Raw genomic sequence first — 21461 nt, forward strand, 5'->3', positions numbered from 1 at the left:
TCCAGGACAGCCAGAAATACATAAAAATACTCTAAAAAGTTCAGTAATTGAAGAAAGACAGACAGATGCATAAACTAATGAATGAGAATAGAAACAATCTAATAAATAAAGGATATAATGTTTTCAACAAATAAAAATAATTATAAAATCTAGATACCCACTTACAAAATAATAAAATTTATACCATTTAATTTGCATCACACATAAAAATTAACTATAACAGGACCAAAGGCCTTAAGGGCAGGAGCCAAAGAATACAAATCTTAGAGTAAAAAAAATATAGTAGACAAATTTCAAGGCATTGGATTTGGCAGTGGATTTTTTGGACACCTAACCAAAATGACTGACAACTAAAGAAGAAATATGTAAATTGGACTACATCAAAATTTAAAACATCTTTGCATCAGAGCACACTACTTGGCTTCTCAAGAAACTAAGCACAAATTATTATACACTTCAGCAGCTCCATTTCTGGGGATATGCCCGAATAATCAAAGGCAGGGACTCACGGAAAACATTTCAGAAAATTATTTGCTACAGAGTGGTTTATATAGTAAGTTTTATGTTCTATATGTATTTATATAATAACATTCAAACGTAAAAGAGAGAGAAAAAGGAGAGGCAGATGAGACAGCCAGGAGAGGCAGAAGCTGGAGTTACCAATCACAAGCCAAGGGGTCCCTGGTCCATAAGTGCTGGAAGATGCGAGAGGAGGCTAGGCCTGATGCTACAAACCTGCAATCCAGCCACCTGGAAGCTAAAGTAGAAAGACTGTAAGTCAAAGACCTGTCTGGGATACAATGCCAATTCAAGGGCAGCCTGAGGACTTCAAAAAGAGCCTGTGTAAAAATATGTGGTATATAGCCCATTAATACAGCAATACCATTGCATATGTGAAGTTATTGATTCAACACTCAGTATCTCAATTTTAAAAAATCAAGGAATGAGTCTTCCCTAGACTCCTCTAGAAAGATCACAGTCTGTTGACATCTTGATTTGGGATATATGGTATCCATAATGATGAAAGAGTTTTATATTTGAAACATTTATATTATTAATTTTTAGTTAGGGCTCTAAGTAATTGACTGCACTGTGACATTTTCACACATATAGCATCACACTTAATTTTATTTCTAACTTATCAGATGTGTAGTGATACGTTAAGGCCACTGGCAGTGATGTAGGAGAAACTGCCACCCAAGAGGGAGAAAGGGACTACCCCAGGGTACAGAGGACTGTGCAACTGCCACCCAGGAGGGAGAAAGAGACTACCCCAGCGTACAGAGGACTGTGCAACTGCCATCTGGAGGGAGAAAGGGACTACCCCAGGGGCACAGAATGATGGAAGAAACTGGATCACACTGCATACTCTATCTGCTCTACAAGGCGGGCAATGAATGACAGAAACAGAGTTAATCAAAGCTCCTTTCATCAGAAGAGTCAAAGGGAAAGAGATGGAGGCTTCAGTTTTGCTACTAAGATAATAATGTGAACAATGAGCACGCATGCACTGTGTTGTTTGCCAAAATGAAAGGACTTCTTTCTTCTTTTTAGGTTTTTCTCACTCTGATAAATACCAATATACATGTTGCTGTTTATTACATTAGGTCATTTTTAAAACATCTCATTTGACATTCATTTATTTGCCTATATTTTACAGTAGGCATTTAAGTAAACTGTTAGTGTATTGATTATTACAAGAATGTATCTTTTATGATAAATTAGTATTGTGCTAAATTCACTATATGCTGACACTTAAGATGAGTGTTTTTCAACCAGAATTGCATGATTGATTCTTTCTGAGCACTTTTATGTTATTGTCCCTAAGATATTCCTATACCTACCAATAATCTCCTTTAAACTCTTAATACTATTGCCTTCATAATATATTTCTCACTTAAATCTATGGAACCATGTTCTTATTTAACAAAGGTAGTCAATATATATGAGAGAGAGAGAGAGAGAGACAGAGAGAGAGAGAGAGAGAGAGAGAGAGAGAGAGAGAGAGAGAGAGAGAGAACCAGAACCATTTGTTTCCTGCTGGGAGTATGTTTTCTCTGCCTGCTTTCTCCAAGCTCTCCGATGGGCTGAGGCTTCTGTGTTCAGACTTGTCAAACTCGTTTCTTTTCAACTACTTGTCATTTGTTTCCTTATTCCTTCCAGTAGTAGATGTCTAATACCTGTAGGGATGTCAAAGAGTTGATTGGAACGTCCTGTTCAGTGGCTGGCATCGGAAAGCTGCCTTCCTCCCATTCATGATGTATCTGCATCGGTAAGTTCATTTTGTTTCCTTTGGGCCCTGCTTCTTTGCTGTGCTGTGCTGTCTGTCAGTGAATAGCTTCCCCAGTTTCAGATCATGGCTGGGGACGGATCCTTCAGGGATTCAAATGTCAGTTAAGCTTGAGAGAGTTCTGGAATCTTTATAGTGGGCTGCATTAAGTAATCTCTGTGTTTAAAAATTGGTGTTATTTTGTAAAAAAAAAAAAAATCAGCAGCAGCATTATCTCTTATTGCCAAGTTCAATAGTTACTAATTGGGACAGCACTGGGAAAGACAATCACACTTTGTCCTGGTTGATTCTGAACAGAAGGCCGCTGGTGGTGGTGATGGTCGGGGTGATAGTGGTGGTGATGGTCAGGGTGGTAGTGGTGGTGATGGTGATGGTGGAGATGATTTGTTTGAAAGCAGTCCTCACAGCAACAGCCCAGCAGTATCTAGGCCGTTCCTTCAGCTTTTTCTCCTTGTAACTTTGTGTTGGTTCTTGTGGAGTGAGGCAGGTTAGAAGTCATGAACTTCAGAGACACTCCCCCCCACCCCGGTCCACTGTAGAGAAGCTTACACCTGAGGAGAAGCTGAGCTATCAGGCGATTGAGACTGGTTCTAGTGTGATAACTTTCTACAACTTCTTTTACTAAGTAGTGAGGAAAAGTAAAAAATATAAATTTTTAAATAGGATTTGCCATATCTAAAGATAGAGAAAGCTACTTTGATATAACTATATATTTCAAAATAGTGATTTTAACAGCTAGGATAATATTTTTGTTAATATTTATAATATTTTCAAAATATTTACATTTTTCACTCAAGAGCCTGGCCAACCTACCAATGAGGTAGCTAACAAACAAGCTAACAAACATAAACACTTTATGCTAATGTTTTGCTTATTTGTTAAATTTCCTTGAATTAGAAAATTCATACTCAATGTTTATAGACGTTAAGATATACTAATGAGTGAAATCTGAAGACACAAAAGTTAGGATATTCCTCCAGGCTTACAGGACTGTCAGATGCCCGAATTTTGTAGAGTCTTAAACATACATCATATAGTATTATTTATGAATGAGCATAGTCACCTTATTAACTTCTATCTTGGTAGGTAGAAGGCACCATCCTAGGAACTTCATGTGTGAGAATTTGATCCTAGACAGCTGCTAAGTCAGTGAGCTTCACTGGCCATCTCGCCAGTCTCAGGATGCTTATTTAGATCAGAGCTTTAGAAAGAAATCATATAGTAACCATTATTTCGGACACACTTAGGAGGGTCACCAGTGTCTCGCGCATAGCCGGCACTGCACAGATATTTACTGAACACACAAACAAGCTAACAAACATAAACACTTTATGCTAATGTTTTGCTTATTTGTTAAAATTCCTTGAATTAGAAAATTCATACTCAATGTTTATAGACGTTAAGATATTGCAAAACAAAACCTTACATTTCCCATTTCTTCCTATCAAAATTATCAAGTTTTGAAAGTATAGCCACAGAAAGTTTTCTTTTCTAGTGAACAATTATGTACCTAGAAATTTTTATGGTTTAGGGAAAGTGTATTATAGGAGTAATATTAGTGCTCAGTTGTCACCATTTCAGATATCAGTGACATATCACTAACAAAAAAAAATCGAGTTGGTAAGAAACACAAGGGAGCAACAGTTGCTTTGGGTCAAATTCAGGAAAACTCACCCAAAATGGAAGATTTGCAAGCGATAGCAAATCTCGCTAATGGCATTCATAAAGACTAAGGACCAGAAGGTGCTTAATAATTGAGGGATATCCGGAATCTCACCTACACTCTTTCTAAAGTGCGTCTGACGGGTCTGCTCGAGATCGTGCTTCTTATTTCTTCACTATCGAGAAACACAATGTGGAGAACTTGGGAGCATACCATTTGATTCACAAGCCTGTTCTTTGTGCTATCATGAACCCGGATGTCTCTGCCGTGGGGTCTGTGATCTCATCTCTAGTCTTGGGTTGGTAGAACTCTGTTTAGGTTTCCCTATAAGAATAGCCATATCCCCATTTTTTTCAAAATCTTTATTGATTTGGGGGATTTCACTCTAAAATCTCACTTTTTTACTTTATAACAGATAAGCTATCCTTCATCTGAAACTGGGACAGGCTTCTCAGAAGTCCTCTCATCTTCTAGATCCTTAGTATAAGCAGTGCTTAATAAAAAGAGAAAACTAAACTCATCTTTTGGTTATCACCTTTAGGGGAAAAGGCAGTTCGGAAAAAGTCCATTACAAATATTTGTGTTTTAATTGCAATTTGATTTTCAATAACTGTTTCAATTACTTGTTAATTTGTTAAGTGCAGTTCAAACTACAGTCTAAAACTGTCTTCAGAGTTAAAATTACTAACTGGCAATTATCAATGGCATATTATATTTTCCGTTTCCAGCAAACTCATGGTACTTATAATGTGCCTTCTACACCTGTTAGCTCATGTAATCCTCCCACGTCTTAGACTTAGCTCCTGTTAGCAACTCACCTTTATAGGTGGAGGAAGTCACGAGCCCAACATTATAAATTAATTAGAAGAAAAGCTAGAACCTAGGTGTGGAGGCAAAGCCCAATATGAACTGAAAGGCTATACTGCTTTTCCTCTGTTTAACAACTTTTAAGACTATAATAGTTTGTGTTTTCTAATCCTATATTTTTGTGAAGTATTGAGTATCATCGCTCTTCAGGTATCTCTCTATAGTGCATGGTTTGAGGTGAACATTGATATTTAGAAAGGGAACTGGAAATTTTTGTCTTGGTTGTGCTTTCATTTCCTGATAGCTATAATATGGGAAATAATATTTCTAACAAAAGAGGAAGACTGAAGATATAAAAAATTACTTATATACTAATATATATATATACATATATATATTATATACACATACATACACACACACTTAGGGGTCAAGATTGTTGGAATTTATTACCAGAGTAGTACATAATTCCATATGGGGTGGTAATTTTTTGTACTTATTATAATAAGGACTTTTATTTTTGCCTGTTTATTTAAGATGCATATTTGAAGCACAGTATTTATTAGATTATTTATTCATTACAATCCTGGCAAAAGCAAACCTCTGTGATTATCCTGTTTACATGAGAAGAAAACATTGCTCAGATCACAATTAACTCACATACTCATTTATATGTCTAAAAATCCTGAGCAGTGGCCAGAAATGGACCCAAGGTTTGCTTCATCCAGTAAGCAAACCTTGGATCCTATTCTGTCTTGGGTGTCCACCTTTGGTATCTGGTGTAGGAGGTCTTTCTGTATTTGTGTTGCTTTCATTGGTTGAATAAACAAATTGCCTTGGCCTTTTGATAGGGAAGAGCTTAGGTAGGTGTGGAAAAGAGAACTGAATTCTGGGAGGAAGAAGGCAGTGTGGCAGACGCCATGAATCTCCGGCCTGAGGTGGACGTAGGTTAGAATCTTGCCGGTAAGGCACAGTCACATGGTGATACACAGATTTAACAGAAATGGGTTAATCAAGATGTGAGAGTTAGCCAATAAGAGGCTAGAGCTAATGGGCAAGGCAGTAATTTAATTAATACAATTTCTCTGTGTTTATTTTGGGTGTAAGCTAGCCGGGAGGCCAGGACAAACAAGGGGCCCCGCTCCTCCAACTACAGGTATCAAGGTGGTCTGGCTGCAAACAGGATTCTTTGAAGCTACACAAACAGAGCCTTTCCTTCCCTTTGCTCTGGTTTTACTAATAAAGTGGTAGTGCTAAGGCTAGTCACACCAAGCTGTGGCAACAAGTATGTGAGATCATCTATATCAGTGGTTCTCAAACTCCTTAATGCTGAGACCCTTTAATACATTTCCCCATGTTGTGGTGACCCCTACCAAAAAATTACTTTTGTTGCTCCTTCATAGCTATAATTTTATTACAGTTATGAATCATAATGTGTATGTGAACTGGTGAACATGCTTCCTATTTTTACACTTTTCATTTAAAATCACTGAAAGTTCAGAAAAAAAACTGATATATGGGATATCTGATATGTGGCTTCTATGAAAACGTCGTTCCACTCCCCCAAAGGATTTTACCCTACATGAAAGCCCCCAGACCAAAGTGGCTTCAGTGTATTCTAGAGACCTTCATTTGCTCAGTTCATGCCTTTTCATCTATGGGTAAGGTTTATTGTCGCCCCTCCACAGAGGACAGGGAACTGAAGTTGATGAGGTTGTAGAAACCTCAAAACCTAAGTCACTCCACACACGGAAACCAAGCATTTATTGCTCTAAACAGCAAGTCAATATTTCCATATAAAATGCTTATAGATGGCTGTTCCATGCAGAGGGAAAATTAGAGAATCTCTCAAAGTGTTGAACTTTCATATCTGTTAAAACACAATGAAGCTGTTGTTTTTGCTATTTTAAGTATTTATAGAAAGAAGTTTACCATACTGTATTATTTTTAATCACACAAGTCTTAGAGCTTGTACCATGAAGCTGGGTATGGTGGCATATTCCATGCCACTATGCCATGACTATGATGTCGGCACCCAGGGAACCGAGGAAGGAGGAACATGGATGTTCAAGGTCAGCCTGGGCAGCATAATGAGACAAAGTGTTGTAACATGGTTTCTCCAAACTTAGAGCCCATGTCACATGTATCCTTACTCAAACTCAGTGTGCTTAAAACACAGTAAAGTCTCATGAAAAGGTTGAAGAAAACAGATTCAAGTGAAGAGAAGATGTATAACTGTATGAAAAGGTTAATAGATAAATAAAAACTAAAAAAATGAAGAGTAGAATATATCACTATGGCTGGTTAACTTCTTAGAAGTAATTTTTGGAATATATTTGTATTGTAAGATGCTGCGACATTTACATAAATAGAATTCATTCTTAGTACATGGATTCCAGCCTGAATCCTAACTTCCAATCCAACATACTTATTACACAATTTAATGGATGAAACTGAAAAATGTGTCAAGACTAAGTAAGCACATGCATACACATAAACACACACATACACTACATAGGAACATTAAGTCCTACCTATATCTTGTGGACCATAGGACATTTTATAGTAAGCTTTGTTTAGCCTGGTTGTTTAATCCTTTATTGTCTATTAATCATAGACATATTGAATAATATCCTGATTTTATTGTATCCATTGAACCACAGTAGAAAGTACTCTTAACCTTGATTAACTTGCACTAAAAATGTCCTGGGTACTTTCTGATGTCTATTTGTATAAACTTCTTTGGGGTAACTCCAAGATGATTAAAAACCCAAAATGATTCTGGTACCAGAATTCCTTGCAATATCTTCAAAATAAAATGCTCTTTTTTTGGGGGGATAGTGGGGGAAAGGCTGATTTCTTTCATGTGTTGTTATAACAACAAATTGACTGATAATGGCCACATCTATATGTTTCTTACTGAGTGGAGACCATCATTGGGGCAGGGAGAAGGTATTCTCAGAAGCCTTTGGCTGACATCTTCCTCTGACTGTCCACAGTCAAGCCCCTTCAAAAGCTGGTTTTGGTTTCTTGAGATCAGGGCAAAGAGACGAGGATCTGAGGTACTTCCTGCATTCCAATTTCCTTCTCAGTTCCCTGAACTCAGCACAGCCTGAATTTTATTTTCATTCCCCACAGAAGATTCCCTTTGTTCACATGCATGGTGATATTTTGCATAGTTTTTGCTTTCTTGTCTTTTATTTATTTATTTATTTATTTATTTATTTATTTATTTATTTTTTTTCATTGAGAAAAGAAAGAAAAAAAAAACAAGTTTCCACCTCCTCCCAGCCTCCCATTTCCCTCCCCTTCCTCCCACCCTTCTCCCCCTCCTCCCACTCCTCTTCCCCTCCCTCACCAGTCCAAAGAGCAGTCAGGGTTCTCTGCCCTGTGGTAAGTCCTAGGTCCTCCCCCCTCTGTCCATATCTAGGAAGGTGAACATCCAAACTGGCTAGGCTCCCACAAAGCCAGGACATGAAGTAGGATCAAAACCCCGTGCCATTGTCCTTGGCTTCTCATCAGCCCTCATTGTTCGCCATGTTCAGAAAGTCCAGTTTTATCCCATGCTTTTTCAGTCATAGTCCAGCTGGCCTTGGTGAGCTCCCAGTAGATTAGCTCCACTGTCTCAGTGGGTGGGTGCACCCCTCGTGGTCCCGACTTCTTTGCTCATCTTCTCCCTCCTTCTGCTCCTCATTGGGACCTTGGGAGCTCAGTCCAGTGCTCCAGTGTGGGTCTCTGTCTCTATCTCCATCCATCACCAGATGAAGGTTCTATGGTGATATGCAAGATATTCGTCAGTATTGCTATAGGATAGGGTCATTTCAGGTTCCCTATCCTCAGCTGCCCAAGGAACTATCTGGGGACCTCGGCTTGGGCTCCTGGGAGCCACTCTAGGTTCAAGTCACTTGCCAACCCTAAGGTGGCTCCCTTAACTAAGAATTGTGCTTCCGTGCTCCCCTATCCAACCTTCCTTTATCCCAATCCTCTTTTTTCCCCAAATTCCCCCCATCCTCCCCTTCTCACTTTTCTCTCCCCATCTCCGCTTACCCCCATCCCACCCCACCCCCAAGATCCCAGTTTTCTCCCCGGCAATTTTGTCTACTTCCCATAGCCAAGAGGGTAACTATATGTTTTTCCTTTGGTTCACCTTCTTACTTAGCTTCTTTAGGATCACCAATTGTAGACTCTGTGACCCTTCTTGTTTTGAAAGAAATACGAGATGATGGGTCTCTTGGCTTCGCCTGTTGTTAATGAAGCCTCACACTGGTGAGAACAGATACACACCTACGTCTTCTGTCCCTTCTAAGAACAGGGGGACCCAAGAAACATCAGGAAAGAAGCTGATGAAAAGTAGGCATGAAAAACTTTCATTTTGCTAATTTGTTAGTTTCCAGTATCTAAGACCTAAGTGGTATGGGATGCACTGTGTGTCAATGGCCAGGGCATGTAGCAAAAACTGGTGAACACGCTTCCTATTTTTACACTCTTCATTTGAAATCACTGAAAGTTCAGAAAAATATATACTATTTAACATTTCCTAAAATGTTTTCATTCTCATTACCAAATATATTTGAACATGAGAAGCTTCCACTCTTCTTCCTACTTGAGAACATGCTTAAGAAATGTCTCCATGTCATACATGACATATTTACTGCCCCCATGATCTTGTAGTTTTTGAGAAGATATGTGTCTACATAAGCTATCAGGAACTAAACTGTGAGCTGTGGAAACGCAAGAACGCTTGCATCACAAGCATGAGGACTTAAGTAAAAATCCTCAGAACTCATGAAAAAAAAAAAAGCTTGGTGGAATCATGCCCACGTGTCACCCAGCATGGGAGGCTGCAGCAGAGACAGGAGGATTCCTGAGACTCACCACCTGTCTAGTTCACGGTTCAGTGAAAGGTTTGGACTCAAAGTTATAAGACATATAGTAGTAGAGAACACCCAACTCCTCTTCTGGCTTTTGCATTTCTGAATGACCACACACATGCACATGCACGTGCCACACACACACACACACACACAAGAATTAAAAAAGGCGTGCTCATTACATTTCCCTCTGCATGCCTTCTGTAGCATCCCATCTCTCTAATCATACTATCATTGTCACAAAAGGCTCGCTGAAGAGAGGACTGATGGGAATAATCACTTTTGGAAAACACACACACACATTTAAGACCAATAGAAAGGCTTAAGGTGCAAAAATCAAACTCAAATTGAAGATGTAAGCACAGGAAAGTCTGACAAAGCTTTTGTCCAGTAAAAAGTCTCGGCCTCACTTCAGGAAAGCCTTTATTTCCAGGCTGCTCAGATCCCACGAATTATCCATTTGTGCCACTGGGAAGCCTCTCTTGACGAGTAAAAATGAGTCTCTTAAAGAACAGTTTGCTCTCCCAAAAGAAATGTTCCAGCTCATAGAAACCAAAGGCAGACAGTCTGAGGGAAAACACCTAATGGTTATCATTACACGATTGGGTAAAAGGAATTGCTTCTAATATTCAATAGCTACTAAAACAATTAACTGTAACAATTAATTAACTATTTCAAAATAGCTAGTGGAGAAGATTCTGAATATCCTCAGCACAAAGTGTTAAACACCTAGTAGTAGACTTGTAGAAACCTTGATTTGATCACTGTCCATTGTATACCTACATTGAAATATCACGACATAGGCCATGCACACACACAATTGTGCATCATCAGTGAGAAATAGAAATTTATGTTTCTAAGATAAATGAGGTCCTAACTGCATACTCAAGATACATGAACGGAGCAAATTGTTTCTCCCTCAGAGTAAAATACTCACAAAAGTAATATAAGTAATTCTAGTGACAAAAATGACTATAGGCCAAAAGTGGTAATACATTAACCCTATAAAGTACACTTTCCCAGGATAGCTCATATTTGTATAATTTTGTATTAAATGGTGATCCTAAAAGATATGTAAAGGTTAATCAGTAGACAGCTGTATATAAAAGTCACTACACAATGTTCCCTGTAGGGACAAAACCAATGTATAAATGGACAGTTGTGTGGCAATCTTATGTATATATATTTTGTGCAGGCTAGTTTTATGTCAACTTGACACAAGTTAGAATAATCTCAGAGGAGGGAACTTAAGATGAGAAAATGTCTCCATCAGATTGGGCTACAGGCAAGTCTGAGGAGCATTGTCTTAATTAGTGATTGATGGTGGAGGGCCCAGATCATTGTAGGTGGTGCCATCCCTGGGCTGGTTTTCTTGAGTTCTATAAGAAGCAGCTTGAGCAAGCCGGTAAGACAGTAAGCAGCATCCCTCCATGACTTCTGCATCAGCTTCTGCCTCCAGGGTGCTGTCTTGTTTGAGTTCCAATCCTGAATTCTTTCAATGATGAACAGTGATATGGAAGGAAAATCAAATAAATCCTTTCCTCTCCAAATTGCTTTTGGTCATGTGTTTTATCGCAGCAATAATAGCCCTAAGACACATTTGTATACCAATAACATGAACCTTCTTAGGGAAAGCAGAAAAATAATTCCAGAGTATGAAAACTCTGGGGCCTATAGACAAAATGATAAAGGACATAAATTTGAAGGTAGAGCACCTGGGCAGTCTACCAGCCAGGGAAAAGAAGATCCCAAGGAACATGAGGATCAGCTTGTCCTTTTGCTTAAGTCATCTTTGAATTCACACATATGAAGATACTAAGGAACTGCAGACTGTAACTCTCTGTGTATTTTCAACCTCTAAGATTTAGAAGCCAAGTCACATTATTGAATTAGTAGCATATTGCTTTGACAGCCATGAGCACACCCTTCTCAAAACTGACTAATGGATGTGACAAACTGGGTTTCATGGAGATTATAGGTCTGTGAAGTTTGGAATAAGGATCATTTGTACTTTCCTGGTCCCCAGAAGAATGCAAAGTGCCAATTACAGCATGACGGAGGATTAACTTTAGGTCTTTCTTCATTTTAATTTCTGAGAGTTTTCTGTTTGACTAAAAACATTACGTTCCCTATTATTCTTTTTATTCTATGACCATCTTAGAATTCCCTTCTCATGGGACAGTTCTCCAGTGCCAGTCTTACGGTTTAGTTCAGACATGCTTCCCCATGATGGTGCATGTATTCATTCTCATTAAAATCATAATATTTTTAGTTGTAGTGTGGCCAAATCTCATGATGACTGCCAGCATCCCCACCCTCTCTTGTACATACTCCTTCTCCAGGAGAAGGAATATGAATCAAATGCCTATCTAGATGCCATGAGGGGGTTTTATGATGTAATAATGTCCTCAGAAAAATATTTAAAAATGGGATATTATCCTTGGAGGTCTAATTCGATAATAACTTAAGAAAAGGGTAGGCTTTATTTTGACCTTAGTTCAACCTCAAGAAATCAAGTTCAGTCTAATATTCTAGTGAACATGGAAATGGCTCAAAAACCACTGACTGTGAAAGCAGCTCCAAGCAGAACCTCGATTTGAGTCATAAGAGACTATGAATACTAGGTTGTCCAGGGCCAAAATGGTCACCCCCAAAAACATGCATATAACATTCATATAACGATATAAAGATTGAACTTCTGATGTTTAGGAGTATATATACATATACATATACATATATGCATGTAATAATAATTAGTGAAAAAAGAGAACAGGAATTTAAAGGAGAGTGGGTAGGGGCTGATGGGGGAGGGTTTAGAGGGAAGAAAGGGATGGGAGAAATATCATTAAAATAAAATCTCAAAATATGAGAACAAAACAAACAACTCAAACACATCATAGTATTTAAGTTTGTGTGTGTGTGTGTGAAAGAGAGAGAGAGAGAGAGAGAGAGAGAGAGAGAGAGAGAGAGAGAGAGAAAGAGAGAGAGAGAGAGAGAACATGAACAAAGAAGTCAGCCATGCCACATAGAGCACTGGGTATTTCTTTGAGCTGCTAATTTTGTAGTAATCAGTTACTTGGGATAGAAAATGAATACACCTGTGTTTGTTTTGACTTCAGAAGCAAAACTGCTTATGCAAACAATGTATAACAAAATGGTGCACCCATTTACAGACAGGTTAGATTCCAAACAACCTTACTAAGTGTTTCCTAATTGGAAGTGATCTTAAGCAAATGACTAATTGAGCCCATGCAGAATGGGAAGGCAATGGTGTGCTTTTTGCCTTCATGAATTACATGTTTATCTCCATAAAAAGTTAGTCTTTGCCTTGATTCATGCAGGATTAAATAGCAGTAACTTTAACTTAGGACTTTGCAGTTTGTACTACTCGAAGTTGTACAGGGACTAGAGTCCCCAAAGCTTCTTTAAAACATACAACGTTTTATTTTATTATGTATGGGTGTGTGAATGTGTGTGCAAGAGCAGCAAGCACTTGTTCCACCCAGTCACGTCCAGGCTCCCCCAAAATATAACAATTTAAATGAAAGTTTTCACTCTAGCTCGTTGAGACCCAGGTGCTCACCGCTTCTCTGTGGGATTTAAAGACACAGCTCGTAGGCATGTTAGCAGCACATAGCAAAGCTGAATCACTCCCATTTCTGAGCCTGTGCTGTCATCTGTAAATACCTGAGTAGCAGCTGTGCGATTTTTCACAATTGCCTTCCTCTATTCGCTCTGTTCAGAGGAACTGTTGTATGATGGATTTAAAAATTTGTACATATTCTTAAGTTAAACCTTTCTTTCTTTGGATGACTTTTTTCGGGTACACTAACAAGAGTCTATGAAGGGGCCCAGCTGAGGCAAAGCAGCCTCTTGAAGCTGACCTGTGCACCCTTCCAAGGCAGCCACAGAGAACACATAAACTGTAAGCACATTTAAGAATCCAAAATGTAACTAATTGAAAGACAGCCTGACCACTGGGAATTTGTGTTCTAGAAGTCAAAAGACCTTAGTTTGAGAAATCGCCAACTTCTGTTATGTGAGAGAAATTACTTGATATCTTTGAATATAGGTTTTTTTTTTCAGATTGTGGCTAAATTACACAAAAACATCTCTAATGTTTCTTTCATTCTGAATTAAGCATCAAGCCATTTAGAAGGCAGAACAGCATCTCATCCGGTGGAGCATCTGCTTGATGTTATAATTGAATGTGTTAGATTGTCTCAGTCAGAAAGCTGTGGTTTTCTTCAGCCAAATCAAGGTTATTTTTAATCAACCATTGTCCACATGGTCTATATTCTCTGAACACATAATTTATGCTTCTCAGGCTTGTAGGATATATGTATCTTCTTAATTTCTGAGATTGGAGTATAATTACAATTTTACTCCATCCCATTTTCTCCCTTCAAATCCTTCCATATACCTCTCCTCGCTCTCCTGCAAATTCATAGCGTCTTCTTTCATTAATTGTTACTGCATGCATACTTGCATGTGTATATGTATATCCATGTATATTCCTAATTATCCCCTGCTCAGTACAAGTAACATTATTTGTATGTCTGTTTCATAGCTGATGGTTTGGCATTGAATGATCCATCGGTATACCCTTTCCTATAGAGTATCACCTCTCATGCTTCTAGCTTTTCTCAGTTGCCTATAGTTTTTTTTTTTTTTTTTTTTGTGTGTGTGTGTGTGTGTGTGTGTGTGTGTGTGTAGGTTTCAGGTCTTGCGAGCTTTTCCCATGTACTCTGACATGACCATCTGAAATCTGTTATTTTATTTATTCCTTAGGCCTCAATTATTATACTTTTTGCCTTCACATTAACTTATTTTTGCTATAAGACATTTCAGCATGTTCTGTGAAGGAAATATGAAGAATACTTTTTGCTCATGAAGAAATATTGTTATCAACATATAATCATGAAATGATAAACTAACAAAACATGCAAACAAGACTATTTTCATGGAAAATTGTTGGAATGGATCGCTCAAGTTAGAGGGCCTTATGACCTCTTGTAATTCATATGCAAGCTTGAATGAATGATAAGAATATGGATGATAAAGTTATAAGATGAATATATTTATTTACACTTTTTAAATTTTTCTCCTTTAAAATATCACACTTGTTAAAAAGATGAGTAAAAGAGTATATCTGAAGTTAGTTAGCGAAACCTAGGGGATGGGGAGATGGCTCAGGGATTAAGAGCCCTGACTGCTCTTCCAGAGGATCCTAGTTCAATTCCCAGCTCCTCCATGACAGTTCACATTTGTCTGAAACTCCAGTTTCAGGGGGTCTGACACCGTCGCACATTTATGCATGCAGGCCAAACACGAATGCACATATAAAGAAATAAATCTTTAAAAAAAAGTTTGTGAAATTTAGATAGATTGATATGACATAAAAGAGAGTTGGAAGGGGGTGAGTTTTTGCAGGCATAGGTAAGACATTGGAATCTCTGCTGACAGCAGTTTGGCATTCCGCTGATACCACCAAACTGCATCAGAAGCAGAAAGCAGGGCAAGAGCATGATTCCTATGTCTAATCTTTTCAATGGCTCCTCACAGGACCAAGATGACCTTAACCAAAATTAAAAATGATGTCCTCTTGCTGGTAAAGAAGCATGTAGCTGTGTGAATTCACTGAAGCACAACTAGAAAACCTAAAACTATTCCCACGTGAGAGTAACCATGGTCTTCCTTTGTGCAGAGTGGCGGAATGTGTTACCCACAGCAGAGATCTGAAGCCGTGGGTAATTGCCCTTCTCACGGTGCTTGCCTTGATGATGGTAGCAGTGACCATTGGACTTCTGGACGTCTTGGTCTCTGGTAGGAAGAATTGGTAATTTCACTTCCCCACACAGGGAAGCATGATTTGCAAGTCTGTAAATGGGATTCATATTTGCACCTGGGACTGTTCCCACTCAGATTATTTTAAAGCTTAGTTTGTCATTTCGTTAGCAAATAATTATGTAAATACTTTTCTGGATGTGTATGATACAGCATTCAACAAAGTATAGAAGATTCTCACTTGTTGAGGTACAATATTCTTTAGAATCTACATATAATACCCCAAATAGTCATTTTTCATGGGCTACTGGCAGTCAGACCAAGCAAATCTTACCACTTGCTGCACATCAACATGAAAGACTATGATAAATGTGCTACCAAAATTGGTTCTTTTGCTTTTGACCATTGCTCTCTATCCAGTAGAATTTCTATGAAAAAAAAACACTATGAAAAGAAAGAAAATAGTGAATTTTAAAATCACAGATAAACTATGACGCAATGTTGTTACTTTCTCTTAAAAATTACTCTTCCCCAAACTGTATTTAATAATTTTGTGTTTATTGTTTAATATGTTTATATTAATGCTAATAATACATTTTTAATTTCCCTCTCCATTTAATCTTTCTTTGCTAAATATAAACCATTTACATTTTTGACAAATCTCCACAATGGACACTCAGATGATGATGATGTGTGATTAAAATGAGTAGCTCATGCTGCTTACTTGAATGGCTTTATCTGACGGCATCTTTCAAGACTCGATGAGGCCAGCACTCTTAGGAGAGTAAAATGACTTTCTACCATATTCCGAGTCTCATACTCAAAACCGAGTAGTAGTTTCTACCAATGACAAAGATCCATGCACGAGTCAGTTCATTTGATTGTACAGAAGCATCTTTAACTGTGAAGTACTGTTTGACAACAGACTCTAATATCTTTACTTTCATTCCTGATGAGCAGACAGAGAGCTCTGTTACAGACTGTTTTCACTTGGGATCTCTGATAGCTCTTTTTCTTGTCATTTCCTTCACTGTACTTGGATCTTTCACCACAAGTAAAAGTATACAAGAATGCTCATTTACTTACCTGTGTTCATGGATGGTGCACACTTCAACAACAACAAAGCACATGAAAACATAACAATGAACATGCAAGCTCTAGGGCCACACTCTAAGATTGAAACTTTCAGAAAGACCACCTACTAGTTGGATAGCAAACATGATGGTGTCTTACTTTGCTCCTTTATAAAATGGAAGCGATGCCAATCTCAAGAAACTGCAATTATGAACAAATGATACATGGGTGGCAGGACAGAACAGTGTTCTGTATATATTCAACTATTGTTAACATAAAACTATTAATAAAAGGAAGCTTGGTGATATATTTAAGACTTCATTTCAGGTCCTTTATAGTTAGGTCTTATATCTTGAAGTCTGCATAGATTATGGATTTTCTATATTTCATTATCTTCACAGGCCAGAAAATGGAGAATTATCAAGGAACCTTTACAATTTCAGATATTCACGTCATTAGCAATTCAGAACGAAAGAGCTCAAATCAGCTGAAGAAGGACTTACAGGAGGTGAATGAAAATTTGGTAAGTCAGATAAATTTATCTTATCATAAATACTGCTATAATTAGTTCCAAAATTATAATTTTCCAACCACTCATATTAGCATCATCTTGTAGCTTTCTAGCCCTCTAGCTCAGACCTGTTTATTCTACATTTCAAGGGATGTATAGAGTTGGGGTAAGAGAATATGCCTGTCTAACAAATGGAGGTTCTGACTCAAATATCTCCTTTAAGACAAGGGATTGTATGCTAAGGTGTCAGATCAATTGTTTCTCTTATTTCTCTAGTTTTTTAATAGAGAAAGTCTAACGACACTGGATTCGATGACAACATACTTTCTTGTAAGACCACACTACACAGTTTTTAAAATAGATATAAAAAGATAACAAAATACCAATTTTTCCTTGTAAATGTGTTACGAATGGCAAGAAGCCCAGATTTACTATGTAATATTCACAGTTAATGCTAACAGTTTTGTTAACGCTGGTGTCCAGGAGGCTCTACAAAAGAGAAATGTTTATGTTGTTAAAGTTGTGTTATGAATGTCCATGAATCCTCACTCAAAAACAGCTCAGATTAACTTATCAGAAGAAAGCACAGAAGTTAAGTCACTTAAAGGGGAATTGATCATTATGTTTGAAATATGCGAAATTAATACATTTTATATATATTGAGGTATATATGATTGAATTCATACTTTAGTCAAGACTTTTTTCCTTAAATCATCCCCTTTCTCAAACCTGTTGTCCTTTTAGTCAGGCCAGCACAGTCCTGAATGCAGCATCCTCAGCTGCATCATGGCTGCCATAATGTTATAGATCGTGTTTCTAATGTGTATTCTCAATTCACATTGTGCTGCACATCTTTTTCCATCTTGTATCCTCGTGTGCCAACATATAATTTATGTTCACAGATTGATGTATGTTCTCCCATCCTTTTATACCCAGAGTATCATGGGCAATGGCCTTTGCAATAAATTGTTGAGGAATTCCAGAATGGGAATGAGCGACCATGAATGTATGAGTGCGCGTATGCATGTGTGTGTGTCCCAGTGTCTCCCAATTCTTCTTACCTCAAGTGACTTCATAAAGCTTTCTGATGTGTGTGTGTCATGCTAGAAAAAATAATTTTTTTGAATGATAGGAAATGTTATTACTTTTTGAGAAACTTAAAACTTGTCTTACTTAGTCTGCATTGAATATTGTTGTTACTGTTTAAATATATAATAACTAATAAACTCTACCTCTAATGACTTGACTTAAATAGATAGGATTGCAACAGATCTGAAAATAAATGAACAACATAGGAACTCACTGAGCATCATGCAGAGGGCCTGCATGGGTCTGAACCATGCCCTCTATGTTTATACTATGGCTTCCAGGTTAGAGGTTTTATGGGATTTCTGAGTGTGCAAATGAATGAATCTCTGATTCTGGTGTCTTCTCTTTGTTTCTTTTCCTTCTGTTTGTTTGTTTTGTCCAATTCCGGTGATTACTTTTTACTCTATCTCATTTTATTATCTTTCATTATTTAAAAAATAATAAATTTAGGGAGAGGGTTGAAGGGAAGGAGAGGCGGGGGAGCTGAGAAAAATGTGGAGCCCAATAAAATTAAAAATAAATACAGTAAAACTATAAAAAATATTAAATTTAAAAAATAACAAAATTTGGACATACGAGTGTTGCAGAAACTGAGTTTGAAAGTACATTTTCAAGAACCAGTTATATGTGAGTTTCTAGGCATAAAAATACATCAGGGACTGAAATTGAGTTAAATAATAACATTTTATTCTCACAGGCATATTCAGAGCCTCTTGTGGTTGTCTCTATTTATGGGATATTTACATTAACCAGCTATAATATGGCACCATGTGACCTGCTACATATAATGTCCTTATCCTCATAAAATACATATTTGCACATCTTTCCCCACATTGGTTGTGTTACTCCTTTCTTGCTTTGATAGCAAAAACACCATAGACAGAGAAACTTAAACAACAAACTTTTATTTCAAATAGATTTGGAAGTTCAGGAGCTTAATATCAAGATCGTAGTAGACTTGGTATCTGGTGAAAACCTACTTCTTGGTCATAGAAAACTTTCTTCATAATGGAAAGGAATAATTATTACTTTTCCCTAAACCGGAACCAAAATACCTGACAGAGATAACTTAAGGGAAAAATATTTATTTTATCTCAGCCCATAGTTGATTGGTCCATGCACCTTAGCGAACATCAGAGCTGGGGCGATGTGTGACACAGGTCATGTTTGCATACCACAGTAGGCAAGAAGCTAGAACACAGTAGAGCCAGGGCCTGGAAACAACCTTCAAAGAGCCTGCTTGCCCCAGTTTGTGACTAGTGGCCTACTTTGGCTAGCTAGATCTCACTTGCTAGAAGGCCCATATCCTCCCAAATAGTGCTATCAGCTAGGTAGAAGGCTTTCCAAACATGAGCCTGTTGAAGACGTTTGATATTTAAACTCTATCAGGAATACACGAACCTTTAGTCTACTTCATATAATTTGCAGTTATTCTTTTTTTTTTTCTTGGCATTATTTGCTAACCTAAGAGGAATAAGTAGCACTCTTTTCTTAGTCATGATTTAAGTCACACTTTGCAAATCACGAATAAATTTGTACCTTATTTGTTTTGGGGTTCTTCTTTCTACAAATTCTCTGGACAGAGAGAAAAATGTATAGCTCAATAAAATCAATTAAAAAGAATAATTTTCTGGACGTATTTTTGGCCTATGTTTTTATTTTTGCTGTTTGATTACATTTTTTAGGAGTTACATATAATTTTTAGACACTAAGTGTGTATTTGTTATAGACATCATCTCCTTTTTCTTCTATTTGTACTGCTGATGAAATGAAAATCTATGCAATCATACTGATTTTCTTAGCCCTTTGACTGCTTTGAATCATAAAAACATTATACTGTATTTTCTTCTGCAAACTTTACTATTTTGTGTTTAATATTATGTCTTTAATTTATCTAGTGAATATTTTCAAGTGTGGCGTTAGGTGAGGGGCCAGTTTTCAGACACTGCCCAATGAACTCGTTTTCAGAAACAACCAACTAAGCAACCTAAGCTTTTCTGAATATGTAATACCGGTATTGAGCTTACTGCTTTTCTTGGCACATCTGTCTTTCAGAAAAGGAAGTAGGCTCTGTCTCCTCAAACTGTTGCAATCTCTTCGGGAAGATGTGAGTAATACAGCTGGAGTCAAACAGCAGGACATGATATAATTAAGGATTAAATTGTGTGTAAGGGACAATAAGTAGAGGAGAATATCAAAGGTAGGGGAGCTCAAGGAAGCTCCCCACGAACAGGAAAGCTTTGTATTATCTCACTCTTACTTAAATGTTGCAGGTGTATCCCCCTCCCCTACAAAGTTTGCTTTGGAGGACTTCCTGGAAGGGTTCTTGCTCCATGCTGAGTCACTCTGCTTAATAGTTGCTAAATCCTAATGAGTAAAACCAGATCCTTCTCCCACCTCTCTGGACACAAATTAGATCACCAAGAAGGATGAGCTGCAGATCTTGTTCTGCCTCATAGTTTTCACTTTACTGATTTGGATGGGAATGGAGATCTAAAAGTAAATTGAGTTCATGCCCCAGGATTGCTAGAACTCATCCCAGCTCCACGAAATGATGTGACAGAAGTAGCTGTCCCCTCACATCCCTTAGAGAGGACTGGTATCTTGACTCCAGGAAAGATATTCCTTAAGTTATTATCAAGTTACCTCCAGTATCCCCAAGATGGAAATATTAATAAGCCAAAAAGGTATGTAGTACACTTAATTTACTAAGCATTGTAGCTCAGCCTGAGCAACTCTAAAGACACGCAGAACATATATAGTACCCTAGAATTGGACAAAATAATCTCACACAAAGCCTATTTTATAATAATGATGGGTGGCTCAGGTCATTTACTAGATATTCATATGCAAAATCACTAAAACACATTACAATGTAGAGTATTGTTTACCACCGTGAGAGCATCTCACATCCATAAAGATTGAAGTTCAACATTTGTAGGAGGAAGGGGCTGCTTGTTCATCCCGACCCTCCCCCAGGCTAGCTTACAACTGAAATGACCACATAGAAAAATGATTTAATTAAATCACTGCTTGGCCTATTAGCTCTAACTTCTTATTGGATAACTCTTCACCTTAGTTTAACCCATTTCTATTAATCTATATATCACCATGTGGCAGTGGCTTACTGGGAAAGATTTGGCATATCTGTCTCTGGAGGCTCCATGGTGTCTCTCCCTGGCTCTGCCTTCTTTCTCCCAGAATTCACCTCCATCTCCCTGCCTACCTAAGTTCTGCCCTGTCAACTTGGCCAAGGCAGTTTCTTTATTCATTAACCAATGAAAGCAACACACAAACAGAAAGACCTCCCACACCAAACATTCAAACTATAGTTTCTGCCAAATGTCCATCTTTCACACCACTGTAAAG

The 21461-nt window shown here is 37.8% G+C and overlaps 1 protein-coding gene across 1 annotated transcript in view; it reads left to right on the forward strand.

The window, feature by feature from the left end:
• Nucleotides 1-702: 702 nt before the first annotated feature.
• The window catches only part of Tmprss11a (transmembrane serine protease 11A), a 44407-nt gene continuing 23648 nt past the window's right edge, over nt 703-21461 (forward strand). The window contains exons 1-4 of the mRNA XM_075942794.1: nt 703-773; nt 4085-4251; nt 15278-15457; nt 16936-17015. Coding sequence (XP_075798909.1) covers nt 703-773; nt 4085-4251; nt 15278-15457; nt 16936-17015 — 498 coding nt within the window. The remainder of the gene's footprint in view (nt 774-4084; nt 4252-15277; nt 15458-16935; nt 17016-21461) is intronic.

The sequence above is a fragment of the Microtus pennsylvanicus genome, chromosome 12, assembly GCF_037038515.1.
Source record: "Microtus pennsylvanicus isolate mMicPen1 chromosome 12, mMicPen1.hap1, whole genome shotgun sequence".
In the NCBI taxonomy this organism is placed as follows: domain Eukaryota; kingdom Metazoa; phylum Chordata; class Mammalia; order Rodentia; family Cricetidae; genus Microtus; species Microtus pennsylvanicus.